At 42.1% G+C, this 17,958-nt stretch overlaps 1 protein-coding gene across 8 annotated transcripts in view; it reads left to right on the top strand.

The window, feature by feature from the left end:
* Positions 1-17,958, top strand: part of CUX1 (cut like homeobox 1) — a 263,931-nt gene that overhangs the window by 129,001 nt on the left and 116,972 nt on the right. For all 8 annotated transcript variants that reach the window (XM_056506370.1, XM_056506371.1, XM_056506363.1 and 5 more), the window contains exons 5-8: positions 441-578; positions 3,914-4,037; positions 5,975-6,051; positions 6,792-6,858. In XM_056506370.1, coding sequence (XP_056362345.1) covers positions 441-578; positions 3,914-4,037; positions 5,975-6,051; positions 6,792-6,858 — 406 coding nt within the window. The remainder of the gene's footprint in view (positions 1-440; positions 579-3,913; positions 4,038-5,974; positions 6,052-6,791; positions 6,859-17,958) is intronic.

Raw genomic sequence — 17,958 nt, 5'->3', positions numbered from 1 at the left:
TACAACCAGGGCAAGCTGTGCTGGGACCTCACCACCCTCAGAGCCAAGAATTTTTTCCCAATATCCCAGCCATCCCTGCCTTCTGGCAGTGGGAAGCCATTCCCTGTGTCCTGTCCCTCCATGCCTTGTCCCAAGTCCCTCTCCAGCTCTCCTGGAGCTCCTCTTAGGCACTGGAAGGGGCTCTGAGCTCTCCCCAGAGCTTTTTCCTCTCCTGGCTGAACACCTCCACCTCTTAGCCTGACTCTGTATTTAAAGGGAACATCAATAGAATGAAATATTTCTGTTTTTCTAACTTAGCAAGATATATGATGTGAGGAATGTTCAGGTCTAATAACTCAAAGAAGGGCCCTGTTGGCACCAAAATGGAGAAAAAAGGACACTTGTACTCTGAACTTCTTGGGTCACAGAAGTTACATTTTATTTTACTGTTTCTTTTTCAGATCCGGTTCCAGCCTTGGATTTAGGACAGCAGCTTCAGCTGAAGGTTCAACGCATGCACGATATTGAAACAGAAAACCAGAAACTTAGGGAAACTCTGGAGGAATACAATAAGGAATTTGCCGAGGTGAAAAATCAGGGTAGGTTGCAACCATATTATCAGCTTTTAATATATACTGAAATTTGAAGACAGGGTTTGAATTCAGTTTTATTCTTAGAGGTAAAGGTGACACTCGCATTGAAATTCAGTAGAGGAAGTGCAGCAGTCTGTTACAGCCACTTCTGTATTTGTCTGTGGAGATGGGCTTTGGGCAGGCTCTTTGGATTTCTGAAAAGTTTCATTTACTTTAACACCAAGTCTGAGGATGGAGGTGTTATTCTGCATATTTGGCTGTAGCCTTCAGCACTGAAAATTACACCTGACTGACGTTATTTATGACATTTTATGAGAGGCAGTGCTGATACTGACATCAAGCTGAACGTGGGTGTTGGTACTTGCAGGATGTGCAGCTTGCACAGACAAACACAAAAATTCAGTATTTTGTACCCACATATGAATCTGTACAAAATGGAACTTTTTCTGTGCTGTTTTTCTTTATCTAAATGTACTACTGGAGTACATTCAGCATATGCACTTTATTTTTACTCTAGAGACCATCCACAGAGCAATGTAAATACAAGCTATTACTGTTAAATTATTTAAGTTTTAATGAGACTAAAGTACATGAAAATACATGAAAATCTCAGTGAGATTTAAAGCCTGTTGGCTTTAAGACTGCTTAAGTTTTCTTGTGATTCATTTTACTGCATCAGGGAAAAAAAATTTTCTCAGCCATACATTTAGTTGCCCATCCATAGGGCTTTTCATGTACATCTTTAATGCCCAGTTTTGGATGGTGGAAAGATAAATTGTCTTGGCATTCGGAAAAATGGAGATTTTATTTTATATTTTATGTTATGGAACTGTTGCAGCCAATTAACATTTGAAAGCTGCATTAGCAACTAAGTTGATTTTGTTAAATCCCATTTTTTGCTGAGGAAACATCTACACAGTTAGATGCTTTCAAATATATCTTGTTTTAATGTAGAGGGTGTGACCCCTGGAGAGGACAGGTATCAGCATGCCAGGTTTTGGCCTGGACTGCAGGAGTTGTCATGTTGGAACTGTAAATGCTCCAAGCAAGACTGTATTTTTTGCTGGAAATGTACAATCATTGCAGTTCACTGTGCAGAGTTTTCCTGAGGCTGTGCATCCAGTACATCCAAGCACGACATGGGGGTTCATCCCACAAAGTGGAAAAGCTCTTGACTTGTAGAGTTTTTTTTTACTACAACTACTCATAACTGACATTTTTTATTTTCCCTGGTGTGCTGGAACTTCCTTTCCATTTCCCCACTGTAGCCTTTGTGTTGTTTTTCACTCCAGTGCAGTGATTTTACTCTCAGTTTCAAACAAGGATTAATAAACTATCCAGGGAAAAGGCTGTTGTTAGCTGAGGGTGCTTTGATCAGTTAATCTCTTTGTTTGGAGGGCTGGTATGAGCTCTATGGTGCCTGTAAGAACTTCTTCCAAAACTGGTATAAATGGCAATGCCTGACAAGCTGTGGCTGACCTGAGCACTGAAGAAGGCACTTAGTGCTTCAAGAAATGGAGAGGATTCAGCTGTACTTGTCCAGCACATCTATTGTTAGGTGCTTCAAAGTAAAATCAGATTTTATTATGAAAGTTACATTTCCCCTCATATTTGTGCACTTCTTGTGTTCATTTCCATAGTTTTGTTTTCTTTTAAAGTTAGACATTGGAACTTATTCAAGGTGAAGTTATGTGCATTTCCATGAGATTATTTTGCTCTCTGCTTCTCCACATACCAGAATACTTTTGCAGATTTATATCTGAAAACACCTGGAGCAGAGGTGTCCCCAGAAAGGAGTGCAGCATCCTACTGTCTGTGTGAAGGAGCATCCTTTGCTTGTTCAGGAAGAGATCAGGATTTGTATGACTTCCCAGATCTCAGAGAAGAATTTCCCTTTGCTTAAGAAAAAAAGAAGTGACGTGTCCTTTTTCACGGCTTGTTACTCAGTAATGAGCCTCAGCTGATTTCTGCACAGCCAGCAAAATCCTGCTCCTTCAAGCAGAGGCAGCTGCTTTGCTGGCAAACATTTTTACTACTCTTCCCCCTTTTTTGTGGTCACAGTGGCCCAAGCTGCCTTTGGTAGTGCCCAGACAGTAGATCATGTCACCAGCTACCTCCTGTCTGCTTCACAGCTCCCTGCTCAACTCAGCATTGGGATTTTGAAAGGATTATGTGTGGGTTTGTGTCATATTATTGAGGGTTTTTTCCCCCAAGCCCATAGGGTTATTTTTCATATTTAGGGTTTGTTTTCCTAGGATGTTTCTGCAGAATATGAAACTTTTCACATCTGAAAGTTTTTGTTTTTTCCTTAAGCATTATTAATGGTATCTGTTAATAAGCTGATGTCTTTAAACCCCCCCTGCATCCTGGTGTGAGTACTCTAAACTGTGTTGCTGCTGTGAGTCTTCTGGCAGTCCAAGGCTTTTTCCAAATTCCATTATTGTTACAAAGCATACTCTGGTGGATGTCCTGCTTTTCCTCTTTGGAGCCCTATAAGGATTGAGTCCTTTCCTGTGGGTGGGATCACAGAGCTTTCACGTAGCAACAGATCAGGGCACGTAAGGAGATGCTGAACTGTAGCTCTGCAGGTTTCTGCATCTGCTCTCATCCACTGCTGGGCATGGGGAAATGCAGGAGAGCTCCTTTATCTGAGGGAAGAGTTCTGCAAATCCCCTGGAAGGCTGCACAGGCCTCAGAAAGTTAAAACAGTCAATGTTTGTGTGTAAACCCTGGGGTGGATGACGAGGCAGGGACAGCAACTGGGACATGCACAGCTCCAATGCCTGCTGTTAATGCAGCAGTTGGAGCCCAGCTGCTGGGTTTCTCATCAGCTGGGAAGCAGAACAGAGCTGTATCCCAGATATGTGTTCAATTAGTGTGAGATTGCATCTGTGCATGAACCATGGTGGAACTGCCTCTCAGTGCCTGAGCACAGTCAGGTGAATTAAGTGTCCTGTGTGTAAATGCATACTTAAACCTACACTGGGACTTTATTAATCTTCTCTCAGCACTAAGCTAATTTTAGGCTAGTCAATAAGGTGATATTATATTTTACAATTGATTTTTTTTTCTTCTTTTTTTAAAAAAATTCATGTTAGAGGAACCTTCTTCACTCTGCTTTCCAGCAAACTCCATTGATCCTTCTCAACCTAAACACTTAAAGTTCAATTTAACATTTAGGGAGTAAAAGGTCTCCAAAGGGACTCATATCCATTGATTTTGTGTCAGAGTTGAAGAGCTAAAGTTTAAAACACACTGAGCCTACAGGGTAAAGCAAGCCTTGTGTTGTGGAACCACGTGGAGCTGTGTAAACTCATTCTTCCCCTATTGTTTTCCTGCAGAGGTTACAATAAAAGCACTTAAGGAGAAAATCCGAGAATATGAACAGACCCTGAAGAACCAAGCAGAGAACATAGCCCTTGAAAAGGAACAAAAGTTACAAAATGATTTTGCAGAGAAGGAGAGGTGAGTGTGTGTGTGTTTGTGTGTGTCTGGGGGCTGGGGAGGAGGAGAGAGGTATTTTTCTGTTTAATCTTCCCAGCCAGGACTGTGGCTGGAGACAGCTCATCCATTGAGTGATTCTGGAGATTTATGCGTTGGACACGGAATCATTTGATACTCAACTTTGCCCAGGAAAACAACTGGGAGAGTGTGGAAGTGAAACAAGGACAGATTGTCTCTTCTCCATGCTGTGCTGGGGGGGTGTCATGTTCAGGAGGGTGCAAACCTGCTTTTATTCCTCCCTGTCCTCTGTGACACCAATCTGTCTCCATTAGCCAGGGCAATTCCTTGTGTGTGTCAGGCTCTGCAGCCCTGGGCTGGGGCAGATGAACCACTGCACCCACAGCCTGGGCCAGGGATGCACCTCCCCTGCTCCCCTGGGAGTGGCTGAGACAGGGGAGTCTTCCTCAATTATCCTGGGAAGGTTTGCATCTCCTACATGCCAAAATTAAGAAGAGTTTTCATTATTTACTATCATTTTTATTTTTTTTTTTAAACCCATTCTGGATGCATTTCTGATCTTTTGCAAATGAGCAGGGAGCGTTTGAATCTTTAGGTTGGTAGGCAAATAAATCAGGCAGGAGAAAACCAAGGGGCTAAAGAGGGAGTTGTTTCAGGCTGCATTTCCTGCCTTGAGAATTTATTTCTGCCATGGAGCAGTAGCACTGAAGCTATAATATGTTCAACATAGCGTGGAAAACCTTCAGTTCACGTGAGCTTTTTAGTTGGATGGTTGGTTGTTTAAATTCAGGGCTGAGTGGGGAGAATCTACCAGTGAATGCAAAGCTCTTTTTTTTTTCTGGATTCATCAATACCTGTGGTTGCTTTTTTGATAAGTAGCTTGTAAGCTATGGTTTTAACAGCTGCAGTTTCAACCTACTTAAAAATAAAACAAAATGGCAGGTCATGGAATGCAAATAAAAGTGTGTGTAAGAGAGGTTTTTAGGTCTCAAAGTATATGGTTCAGTTTGAAGGGAACTGTCGCATGATTCTCGCTATAAATAGTTATTAACCTGGTCAGCAGTGTTGGAGAAGAAATTTGTGCACCCTGTGGAGTGCAGGCAGGATGCTGGTAGTTTCATAAGCCATTTCACAATTCTGAGATCTGCAGAATATCCTAAAAGCAGTGTTGTAAAAAGCACGGCTCCTGGGAGATGTTGGAGCAGCTCCTTTCAGAGATGAGTTTTATAACTCCTGCAGCCCGGTCCTTAGCAAGGAGTGCAGTGCCTGCGTGGCCAGATGATGTAAAAATGAGTTTAACTGACACAAACAAGAAAATGTTGCCTGTGGACGTAAGAAATGTGAGCATATTAAAGTTTTGCTCGTGTTCTGTAGAAAATACCACTGTGAGATTTGTTTTGAAATATGAGTGTTTTCTTAAAGAGTAGCTAATAATATTGCTGCATTTGGCACCCATTACAGCTCTGATGAAACAGCTGCTGCATCTATTCACTCTATCAGTTATGGCAACAAATTCCTTCATTATGACACTAAAATGGAAATGTATCATTCTTCTTGTACTAACTTTGTACAACAGAGGGTGCTTGGTGACAAATTTCTCAATGTGTGTGACATTTCCAAAACAAATTATGCTCAAGAAAACCTTCCACTGAAGTTGTCATTTATATAGCAGTCAACTCTTTATAATGTTCACAGCTTATGTTATGAGGTGGCTACACTGTTAAAATTTTAATAAGTGGGACCAGGAAATAGGAGCAGCATCTCACAACATGACAGCATTTATGGGTCCCACTGAAGCACCTCAGAGCCTGTGTGGTGTTGGCAGTTGTCTCATTCCAGTTGAGGCATTTAATCACTCCATCCCCCAAACCTGCAAGGCACAGATGAGTTGTTTGACGTGATCATGAGCTCTGCTCTCACCTCTCCTCTCCCCTTCACAGAAAATTGCAGGAGACCCAGATGTCAACAGCCTCGAAGCTGGAGGAAGCAGAACACAAAGTTCAAGCTTTGCAAACAGGTTTGGCCTGGCTTTTGTGACCTTTTCCAGGGGATGAGGTGGGAGGGGAGGGACAGGGCTCGTTGGCTGTGTCAGGACTGGGTGTGAAGCAGCTCTTGGTGTGCAGGGAGGTCCAGCAGAGCTCAGATGTGCTCTGTGAATCAGAGCTAACAGTCCTTCTGCAGCTGTCACTGGCAAGTACAGGGACAAGGCCATGGAGCACACACAGAATCAGAGCATCCCTGGAATTACAGCAGGCCATGGAACTTACCCTCCATGTGTGCTCTGCTTCCACACATTTCCAAACTCTGATAAATACCTACTGAGCAGTGTGAACCCTGTTTCTTGCCTATTGCTATGACTTGCCTTTAATGTTCATCTCTGCATACTTCAGAATTCCAGGTCTGGACACATTTGGCTTTGTTTGCTATGAGAACAGAAGAAATTTTATTCCCTGAACTACTGTAAGAAGTATTTCAAAGGAATAAGTAGTTTAACCAGCTTAATAAGAAACTAATAATGTCTAGCTTGGTTAAACAGAAACTGGAAAATTTTGCAATGTAACAGAAATACTGTAAGAAATTGTAAAAAAGTCAAAACCCTATGGTTTTTTCAAAGCCATAATAGTTTGCCTAGGTAGAAGGATAAAGCTGAGGAGGTGTATAGCTTTATTTTTTTTTTTTATCAGGAGATGTACAGCCTTATTTATGACTGAATATTGCTATTTCAGTATTGTAATGCTTCATGTTTATGCTTTTTAGCCTTGGAAAAAACCAGGACAGAACTATTTGATCTGAAAACAAAATATGATGAAGAAACTACTGCAAAGTAAGATCTCCCTGTTTTCTTTCTCTGTGTTCCTTCAGGGTATCACTGATTTTTTTGTTTTGCATTTGTCTGTTGGAGAGAGATGAGATGAGGGAGGCTCAGGCATCCAAGTTTTTGGAAAACATGGTCATAATTTGGCCTCCTATGGAGAGATTATTAGTTTTTATATTTTCTTCCTCCCAACAAGACACTTCTCCTGGCACACACACTGCTGCATTCCTGGTTTCATTCTCAGGTGCTTCATCTATATATCTCTTCCCCTGTATATATCTTGTATTTTATTTAGAAATAGGGCAGTTTCAGAAATTGTGATCTTCCCATCCTGGTGAAAACAAAGCTTCATTTAGTAAATGATTTCTGTTTGACTCTTGGGCTCTGTGGTTCTTTCTGCTTTTGGGATAGTAGTCCTTGCTCTGCCAGGTTCACCCCTAATTACAGAGAGCAGCATTTTGGGCAGATTTTCCTTCTTTCCAAGTAGAACATGAAGGTAGTCTTAAAAATATATATTCTTGTCTTCTTAATAGCTACTGTTTCCAATTATCCTCTGGTTTTATTAACCATCAGGGCAGGGAACAACAAAAGAGACAGACTGCTGCTGGTTTCCTTTGAACCCTTCATATTTACGGAAAGTTAATAATGAGAAGGAATTCTCATGATCAGCAGGATTAAGCACAAAGAGTCATTTCAGTGTCTGGAAATGGGATGGGAATGAAGCAGCCATTTCAGATGGCTGGGACACTCAAGGGAAGGGCTGGGACTCAGTGTCACCTCCCTGTGCTCACTGCCCAGGGTTAAAAACAGTCAAACTGGCACCAATTTTCAATTTCGTACCCCGTGGTTCTGTGCCTGGTAAGGATCTGATTCCCCACTGAGGAGCTCACAAAATCAGCCCATGGTAGTTTTAACAACCAGCACTTGGAGTTTAAACACCTTTTATGTCCTTCAGGATAATCTTTCAGGTGAATTTTGGTCTGGCTCTGGAAGTCCACTTTCCTTTGAGCTCCATGTAGGAAGGATGAGTTCCATGCAGGGGGATCAAAAGTATTTTTTTCCCCTCATTGATTCATCCTTCTCTAAGGGATGTAAATGCTGGTTCAGATGGAGCCTTAAATTCCTGCAGATTGACTTTGTTTTTTCCTGCACATAACTGATATTGTTGCTGTTATTTCATCTTGCAGTCACTTCTGGGAGAACAGGCAGAGATCAGTGGTTGTAGGCACTGAACCTAATAACCCTTCACCCTTTTTAATGTGTTTATTTGCAGACTGCTTCATTTTTTAATACTGTTTCCCTAAGTGCTGTAATTTATCTTACACTAAGCAAAATGTGTTCTCTGAAATATTTGTTTGCATTTCTAATCTCACTCTTTCAGGGAGATTCACACTGAAATATTTATTTTTTTATATGATCTTGAGAGTGACTCTTACCTAATTTATATAGAATTACATAAAATTAGTAGCATCTGCAGTAACAAGAAGTTTATTGTGTTCTGTAGCAGAGTGATTATGGAGAATGGGTCTGGAATATAGTGGTCATGGAGCTGAATCCTGAAGCAGCCATTAAGTTTGTACTTTATCTCCCAGACTAATGTACTGTGAAAACAAACTTGTAGGTCCTAATAACAGCAGAAATATTTTATCATTGTTTTGGATATTTATGACAGGAATAGTTCTTGCATAACAACAGTCGTCTGTAGCGTCTGTAGCCCAAATTTTGCAATATGGAAATCTAGAAGAACATGAAAAGGGAACTGAATGTAGACAGTGAAATTGAGTCATCTATTTTAATTGTAAAAGCTGGGAGAAAGGCTGAAAAAACACCAATAAAAAGGGTGAAAGACAGTTTGATTCTTTTCTTAAAAGAAGCTTTCTTTTGATCTAAGTCTGAAAAGCTACTTGTATTGCCAATTTTAATTTTATGTTTTAAAAACATGTGATTTTTATCTTAGGCCAGAATTGTTAGTTTTACAGACGTTTATTTGATGCAGATGAATTGGAGTGCCTTCAGGAAAGAAACAGATAATTGTCAATATTTAAAAGCTAAGAGTGCTTTTAAGATTTTCAGTCTCCGAATAAAGCTGTCTTTCAACTACTTGAAACTTTGAAAATCTTTCAAACAAGGCAAAAAAACCCCAAGAAGCAGCAGAAATACAGAGTGAGAAGTCTTCATTAGCAGCATTAAGGAGTCTGGATTTTATCTTGGAGACCGGTTGTGGTGATCTGAAAAGTTGGGAACCATTATGTCAACTTGTTTGTTTTATCTTTTCACAAAGTCCTGCTCAAAGTACTCTATGTGCAAAGGGAGGGACAGAGGCACAGCCAGGCACCTTCAGATGAGATCAGTGGCTGGAATTAAAATTTCCAGTCCAATTTTGTCATCCCCACGTACAGAATTCCCAGCAGGTGGGTGTGGGCTGCCCCTGCCCCTGCCCCAAGCCCCAGCACAGCCCCAGGCCAGGCACTGAAGGTGTTAATGACAAAAAGAAGTTTGTTATGTGCAGTCATTGCAGTCTGTCAGCTGGAATATCAGAAGCTGCCTTTGACAAGATGGCAGGAGCAAAGTTTTCCATGTGTAGGCTTGAAGTAAAATGTAATTAGCCTTTATGTGCAGAACAAGGATCCATTGATGAATACAGCTGGTCTTTGTTTTCTTCTGTCATTGAGTGTGGGAGGTAAAAGTGTTCTTCATGTTTATTAATACAAGATTCCTTAGACAAATGGCAAGCACAGTTTAATATTTGTTGGAACACAGAGGGGCTTGCCAAAACAGTTGTTGTGTAAGAGGATTTCAAGGTTTTCAGATTATAATCATCTCTGGGTTAAATAAATGAATGATTACTCTGCCTTTTTCAATTAAAGAGGCACATCCTCTCTCGAGGCCTGACACTGATTTTGTTTGCTGCCCCACATGTTCCTATCAGCAAACCTGGATTTAAGCAACACTAATGAGTTTGATCTGGAGATTCTATCAGACCTGGAACTGAAAAGCAAACTCAGACTTGAGTTTCAGCAAAATTAAAGAATATTTGGGTTGTTTGGTTTTTTCCTGGTGCAACAGACTTTTCTTTTTCTTTCTTTCTTTGTAGAAAAAGAAACATTTCCTCAGTTTTCCCAGGCAGAAGCTTTTCTCTCTAACAGTGCTCTTTCACTTCTGGTTTGCTGCAGAATCCAAGCAAGTGCTTGGGATTCCCAGCTGAGCTCTCAGCCAGAACAGTTGGATTCCAGTTTTAGATCAATTCCAGAGCCACCTCTTTGCTCCGACCCCTGCTCTCTCCCAACTTAAATGAATCCTAATTGGAAAAGGACCTTGGGTTGCAGCACATACAGTAGGCTTGTTACATTACTGTTAACATGTGGGTTGAGGCTCCCTGCCTTTGATGAAAGAAAATATCGAATTTCACTGAAATGCTCCATTTTCACCAGTCAGCTTTAAGTAGTCTTGTGAGGATTTTGGGTACTACCCACTCCCCCCCTCTCAGTTCTGCAATAAAAAGCCTTCATAAACAACACAAACCAGAAAATGTTTAGGTTAAGGTTGTCAGTCAGAGCAGCTCTGCCACCACCAGTTTTGTTACCAGTGGATTTTCTGTAAGATTCAGACTTTTTGTCCTTCTAAAAGTAGCACAGGAATGCAACTGAGACAGAGCTTTTCATATTTACTGAAGCAGTCATCCAAACACAGCTACTTTCAATAACTTCTAGAAAAACATTTTGCCTCCAGTATATGGGCAGAGAATTGTTTTCCTTCCATAGATCAGACTGATTATTATTATTTTTGGCAGCACAGCTAAGGATGACACAGGAAGACAATGGGAACAGGAGGAGATGCCTGTGGTTTGGCTCTTTGGGGTAAATGATGCTCTTCTTCCACATTATCAAACAGACCTGTCCTTCAGGCATCAGTAGAATAAAGTTCTACAGATGTGCTTTTCATGGAAGGAGTGTAGGATTAGGCTTGGAGACAGGGGACCAAAAGTTTTAGAGAATTCCTGAAGAGTTATTTCTGCCTGGAGTTACATTGTGGAATTGAAGTATTCATGTAAAATCTTCTGTTATATTGGGGAAAATTTCAGTTAACTTGGACTTCAGGGGAATAACTCCCAATATATAGTGAGAATAGAATTCTTTATTTTTTTAAACAAATCTTTCTTGGTTAAGTGCTGGCTGGTGCTAATATATCACTTCTCAAATGTTTGTAGTCTTCCATTTTGATGGTGCTCAGGGTCAACCTGAATAAAAAATAAAGTTGTGCTCCCTTCAGCATCACATAATTACTGTGATAAATGGTCTCAAATGCTGCTTCCCCCCATTGAGCCTGAAGTACTGTAGTTAGGGTGGTGGTGTTGGACATGACATGAAATAGCTTCTATTTGCTGTGCCTTTAAGGTTTTAAAGTTCCCTATTTCCTGTTCCTTTGATGAGTCATTAACTTCTAATGCTCAGCTTTGGAATTATTGCTGCATTTAAAGTGATTTCTCTGAAAACAGGAGATGGAGAACTTCATAGGCCATGTCTCTTTTCAGAGTTTTTCCCTCATTTCCTAGTCCTACTGCCACCACTGAAACCCCAGGACTGGAGGCAGTGAGAGGATGAAAAACCAGGGAAGATGTTACAGAGAACCAGTTTTTTTTAAAGAGAAAAAAGAAGAGGAAAAAAAATGGAATGTTTTAAATCTTACAGAAAGCTCTGTCTACATTTAACATTTGAGGTTCAAAGTTTTTACTGTGTCTTATGCAAAACTCACCAGGCTGAAAGTCACTATGATAACATTAATATTTTGCTTAAAAACCTCCAAGTGAAGATGAATAGAAATACTTTGGAGAACTGCTTCTCATTTTGACCTAAAGCTTTGGTGTAAAAGAGGGCTTGAGAGCCCATGTGCAAACCAGCCTTTTTTATCACATTTTTCTTCAGCCTGCAGTCACACCAGAAAAGCTGTAAAGTTGTATGGGAAGAGAATTCAGTGTTCCTGTAAAACACTTGGCTCTGTGAAATCCTGAGTGCTTGCTTGAAGCACTGGCTTTTGCATAGGGAAACTGAGGCACCAGGAGTGTGGATAATGCCCAAAGGCAACAGTCTAGCCTTGGCTGGAGTCTAGAAGTATGCAGACATGCAAATGATGACCACAAACTGACAAAAAGGTTATTTATTTTCATTTTTCATTTCTAAGGGTGCTTTCTGAGAACTCTGTGTAAATGGAGCCATTGGAGTCAGTAGGAGTTCGTGCTGTAGCTGGGCTCTGTTGCCTCTTTTGTTAGACTTGTAATGCCTGCAAATTAGTTAATGTAACTTTCTGACAGCACCAAAGTGCCCTAGGTCCTCTCAGGGCTTTTATTTTGTTTGTGTTTTAACCTCCAGTGAGACTGTTCAGTTCCTTTTTCTAGGATAGCCTGAAAGCTGGTGTTATTTAACAATCCAAAGTAGAAAAACATAGCCTTAGGGTATTCCAGCATGTTCTAGTCATCACCCTGTTATCTGTAACCTTGGGTTGACATGAGATCCTTAGATGGAAATCTTTACATAAATGCAAAGCACTTTGGCTGCTGTGGCAGCCAGGCTGGGGGTCATCCTGGCCACGGGGGCAACCAGGGCTTCTCCATGGGAATGGAGCTGCATGGAGAGCCTGGGGATGTGTGAAGTGACAAGGGACAGTGTCCCTGTGTCCCTGTCCTGTCTGTCCTCACTTGTGGAGTCAGAGCTCTCCAGGCTGGTGCAGCTCCTCAGCCCAGGAACAGAGGGACCACGAGGGTGTTCTGCAGTCCCAGCCTCCAGCAGGGACTGGCTTTGCCTGTAAGAAAGCCAAGGATGTGCCAGTTTTTTGAGCCATCTCACCACAGCAGGTCCTTTTACCTGTAGCAGCTGGGCCATGTGAGGAAGGAGTGAAGCAGAGGGAAGGAAATCCTCCTGGCAGAGGCACATACAGGGACAAGGTCCTTGGGCTTGCATCTGCCAGTCAGCTGAGCCTGGATTCCACACAGCTCTTTCATGTGTGTCTGCAAATTACAACAGTCTCTTTTTAATTTTTATTTTTTTTTTTTCAATGCAAAGTAGCAAATCAACAGAGTTATTTTGGTGCAGAGCCACTTCCTGGCGAGGCCTTGTCTGTGACAGCAGGAGGGCACGTGGCTGTGCCGTGCTCCAGCTCCTGCAGGGCTGGGACTGGGGGAGAGGCAAGCAGGAGAAACCCTGGGATCATCAGAAATGCTTCAGCTGTTCCCAGTGGTCCTGCCCTGTGGGTTACCCATTTCCAGCCCCAAAGCAGAGCTCTCCAGAGGTGCTGAGTTAAACTGGCAGGTGTGCAGTGCTTGTCTCTACCTGGCCACGTGTTTAATGGGTGATTTCCTGCACTGGTGTGTACTGGAAACTCTCCTTGTGCTCCAGGGATGGATTCCAGCTGCTTTTCCCACTCCCACGCAGGCAGAGAAATGAGTCAGGAAAGTGCTGTGTGCTCCCTCATTTATTGAAAGGGATGAGAACATCCTGAACGAGAATGGAAGTTCAGGAAACTTTGTGAGATCCCAGGCACTGAAACTCAGTATCCTGCAAAACAGCTTCTTTCTCCTGCCTCAATCTTCTTTCCCTTTGGAAATCCAGGTGTTTGCTGTGAGAGCTGGCAGCCTGTTCCCCCAGGTCCCACATTGTTTCATACAGACAACTTCCACATTCCCCCAGTGCTTTCATTTGGGTTTTTGCTTGCCTTTTCCAAGAACAGGAAGGTGTGAGCCATCACTGTCAGGGGCTGGATCTGGCACAATTTGCCTTATGGAAGTATCCCTGTGCTGTTTCCTTATTAGCAAGGTTTTTCAGCATCTCATTAAACCTACACCTAAATGTAGGTAGGTCTGAACCCATCCCTGCCTTACAAAGTTGCTATCAGCCACCTGATTATAGAAGCATGGATTTTATTTAAAAATAAAAAGTATTTCTGATTTGTGTCATCAGTTGAGAACTCAGGAGTCTTCCCATTTCTCAGGGTAAAGGCTACAGAATGAAGTCCTGTGCCTGCATTGCTGTACAGGTCATCCCTGCTTTAAAACTCCCAATTATTTCTCCTGCCCACTCCAGTATAATTCTTGGAGTTCCTCTGAGCCCTTTTTCTCGTGTCTGTGGCAGGAGCAGGGCTGGGAGGGAGGTGTCTGCATTGGCACATGCAGGAGTCACCCCAGCACTTTGCACCCCTCCATTTGCCCTGTGCTCTGGTTGCAGGAGAAAAGGGATTTTGGTCTGCAGACTTGGATCAGTCTGGGTAGCAATAAGGCCATAAAACAGTGACATTTCCAGTAAATCAAAGACTCCTGAGGAGCAGTTGGGACATGGGGGAGGTCACTGTGAGGGTGTGGATGTCACAGGAGCATGTCCTGCCTGGTTCAGCCCCCTCTGATCCTCCTGGAGACATCACTTAATGGGACCTAAGAAATATTGTCTCATTTACATATCCTCTGATCTAATTAAAAGACAATAAGGCCATGTGGGATTGCAGTTTTGTGTCACAGAAAATATCTGGTGTGGGGAATAGAATTGCTTTATCTTGATGAGATTTTTAAACAGATAATGTTTCAACAAAGAAGTTTAAAAAAATACTGTCTTTGATCAGGAAACTGAGAATCCAGGATAGAACACTGATTCAGGGATTTGGAAGAGCTGGGTGTTGGCCAGCTCATGGAGCAGAAGGGATAAGGCAGGATAGTGCAGACACTAAACCCAAGAAAAACAATAGACAACATGCAGGCCTGTTAATAACTTCATTAGCATTCATGTAAAGCATTAAATAAACAAATGCATAATACACAAATCCTGTAAGCCTGAGCTTATTAACCCTTAATGCTTCTCTGGTGTTTCTGCAGCAGAGCAGAGGCTGTGATTTTGTGCCTTGCCTCCCAGAGTTTTAACACATTGAGCAACTGAGTCACAGGGAGATTGCTCAGGGGCTGGAATACTGGAAGGCAACTAGTACTACAGCCAGGATCAGGACTGAGAAATCAAGGCAGTACCCAGAGGAAAGGACTTTTGCTTCCCCTGTTTTGCTTGGATGCAGCTGCTTGAAACCCAGAATAAACCCCAGCTGACCAAGTCTTGCTTGCAAGCTCTAAGTGCCTGTTTGTAAGAAATTTTGAGCAAAAATTAAATTTGACTGAAGCACTGCCTTGGGGTTACTAACCTTTTGTGGCAGATTTTCAGTGCCTTTTAATAGCTGATCTTTGGTTACTTGTGATCACCAGCTCTCCAGCCTGTCTTCATTCCTTCCATGGAGCTAATGAACTTTCAGCTGAATAGTGGGGGTTTATTCCCTCCCCCATACAGGTTTTTATTAGTGAGGGGCTTTAGGCTAGTCTGGTGTTGCTTTGTTTTGTGCTGGGCATAAATCTCCTGGGTTCCCTGGGGACTGCACCCTCTGGATGAATTCCTGCCCTCCTGCCCCTCCTCATGGGAAGGAGCCCCTTGAAACCCAGATTGCTAGGCTGAAGTCCCCTGGGTTTTCAGGTGTACTAACCACCAGATACATTCATGTATATATAAAAATAAAGACAAAGTGCCATGGCAACTTTTGTCCAATGGTTTCTGTTTTCTTCCTTTCCCTCTTTGAGTCGAAATTCAGCTCTGGGAAAAGGGAATCTTCCTATTACAGTTGATGCTAAGAGAGTTGCAGGGGAGGATTATGAGCGGGTAACTTTTTTTTGCATGGTTTCCTCAAGAAATTGTATTTACTGATGTTTCATTTCCTATGTATTTCCTCATTTATGGGATGGGGATTATTAACCTGTCTGAATACATCAGACAGATAACCTGAGGGGCACATATGGCTTTCATAAAAATATACCACCCATTTCCATCATTGTGAACTGTGTCATCCACCAGTTGGGCTGCCATAAATCGCCGTGAAATGCACACAGCCTTAACCAGTAGTGAGGAGCACATAACTTAACCATGGAGTAACTAACCATCTTAATAAATCTAAATTCACTCTTTGCTGGAGACACTTCAGGGAGAGGGGGAACAATTTCTACAGCCTCTTATCCCACGTGGTCGTGGTAATGTAAAGGGTAAGTAGAGTTCTTGTTCTGCAGAGAGATCCCAATACCCTGCTCTCTGTTTCACCCTCTGTGTTTGGGAATCTGTGTCTCATGTAAAACAAATAAAAAGCCCTGCCAAGCAGCCAGCTCTGCAGCCAGAGTGCCCAGCACCCGTGTGCAGGGCCGTCATTAAAAGATTTTGTGAAACAGCCTTAAAAATGAAAAGTTTCCTTTCCGAGAGAGAGAGAGATAATTGAACTCATTGATTTGTTTCACGGTTTGTTTGCCCTTTCATTCCCTTCCTGAGGTGCTGTTTGTTGAGGAATGTCTCCAATTGCCAGAAAGACAGTGGGGTGTCTAATATTTCCCCGGCAGCTCTCCTTTCAGCCAGAGCAGAGTACTGTGGCAAGCCTACGATATGAATTTTTAATGCAGAACTTTATAACACAGCCCTTGCAGCACGGCTGCACTGCTCTCTTGAGCTTTCAGATTTAATGCTCTGATGAACAGAGCACAGACTTGGGGCATTCGACAGCAGCCAGAATTAACCCCTGCCTTACCCAGGGTGTAGCACTTCATTTCCCTGTAGATAAACACACATGGGATGGAGATTCCAGATGCACCCACACAGCTGGGATTTTGTCTCCCAAAATTATCTAGGATATGTTTTCCTCCTTTAATAATGGGAATTTTTGAGGCTCAAGAATGCTGCAGTCATTCTGCAGTGGATAAAAGGACACTGTCTTGCCCACTGTCTGGGCTCTGATAACGACCCCAGCTCGATGGCCAGAGAGGGGAGAAGATTAAATCAGCTCTGTAATGCATCATGGAGATGAATTTGCCATAGGTTCCTGCTCTTCCAGATTGGATCATTTAGCTGTTCATGCAGTGAATCATGATAGTCCATCTGAGGGTATTTTGCTCTCTTTGGAATGTGATCTGAACTAGATGTGGATGTTCCTATTAGTCCATCTCCTTATTTACCTGGCAAGAAGTGTAGAGCTCAGCAGTGGAGAAAAGTAGTCCAAATACTCTTCAGGGCATTAGCACATGTTTGTCAGTGTTGAATTTCATCTGCTATAAAGCAGCCTCTGCACCTGACTTGGTTTAATGTCTGGACTTTTTACTTTTCTTTAGTTTTGGCAATAATAATTTTGCTTTTCTGCAGTTAGTGGTGCAGTGCTGATCATCAGTCTGTATCAGTCCTTCATTTCTTAAACAACACCACTCTTAATGCATTATCTGGAGGAATATTGCTCTCAAAATCCTCCCCTGTCTCTCTGTGTAGCCTTTGGGTTTTTCCTGGCTGGCTTTTTTTGGCAGCAGTGTCACAGACAGGACTGGTCTCATCAGGGACCTTGGCAGGATTTTGTCAAGAGAAAATTTGTATTTGTAAGTTTAACTTTGATAATGAAGAAGGAGCCTGATATATTTAAATTGTGATAGAACAAGTGAAAGCCAGAGAGAATTAGCTGGGCACAGGACAAGCAGAGGTGTCAGTGGAATTTGGAGAAAGACTTGGTGAGGAGCTTGTGCTCAAGTGCTGCTAAACCATTTGCCTTAAAAACCTTTGTGAATGAGAAACACAAGTTGTTCTTAACTGGTACCAAAATAAGTACATTTATACTGTCTAATCTTAAGTCAGCATCTCAGCCTTGGTGAGGTATTTACACATTTGTTTCAGAGGAGGTCTTTCAAACAGCTTGTCTTATTATTATAGACCCAAGATTGGCTTGCCTTCCTCCACTGTTATTACTGACTCACAAGATTAAGGTTTTCAAGGCTTGTTGCTAAATGCAGAGAGATCCTGTTGGTTCATTCAGTAGTTCTAGGTATCTATTAGCTTCATTTCTATAAAAAACCACTGTGTTTTGATAGGAATTCAGTTTGAGACTGGCTTATGAAAAAGACACTCCTGTTTTTATTGCTGTAGTGGTAATTAGCTCTACATCTTATTTTTGTTGTGTCGAGAGCACACTACCTAAACCAAGGGGGATGACTCAGTTGTGCCATATGTGAAAAGGGCAGCCAGGGTGAGGCCAGACTTCATTAATGTGGGTAGTCTTTCAGCCCTTGGATAGGAAAGTGGA

The sequence above is a fragment of the Oenanthe melanoleuca genome, chromosome 19 (assembly GCF_029582105.1).
Source record: "Oenanthe melanoleuca isolate GR-GAL-2019-014 chromosome 19, OMel1.0, whole genome shotgun sequence".
NCBI classification, from domain to species: domain Eukaryota; kingdom Metazoa; phylum Chordata; class Aves; order Passeriformes; family Muscicapidae; genus Oenanthe; species Oenanthe melanoleuca.
The sequence above is the reverse complement of the archived record's forward strand: the minus strand, read 5'-3'. Positions and strand labels throughout refer to the sequence as shown.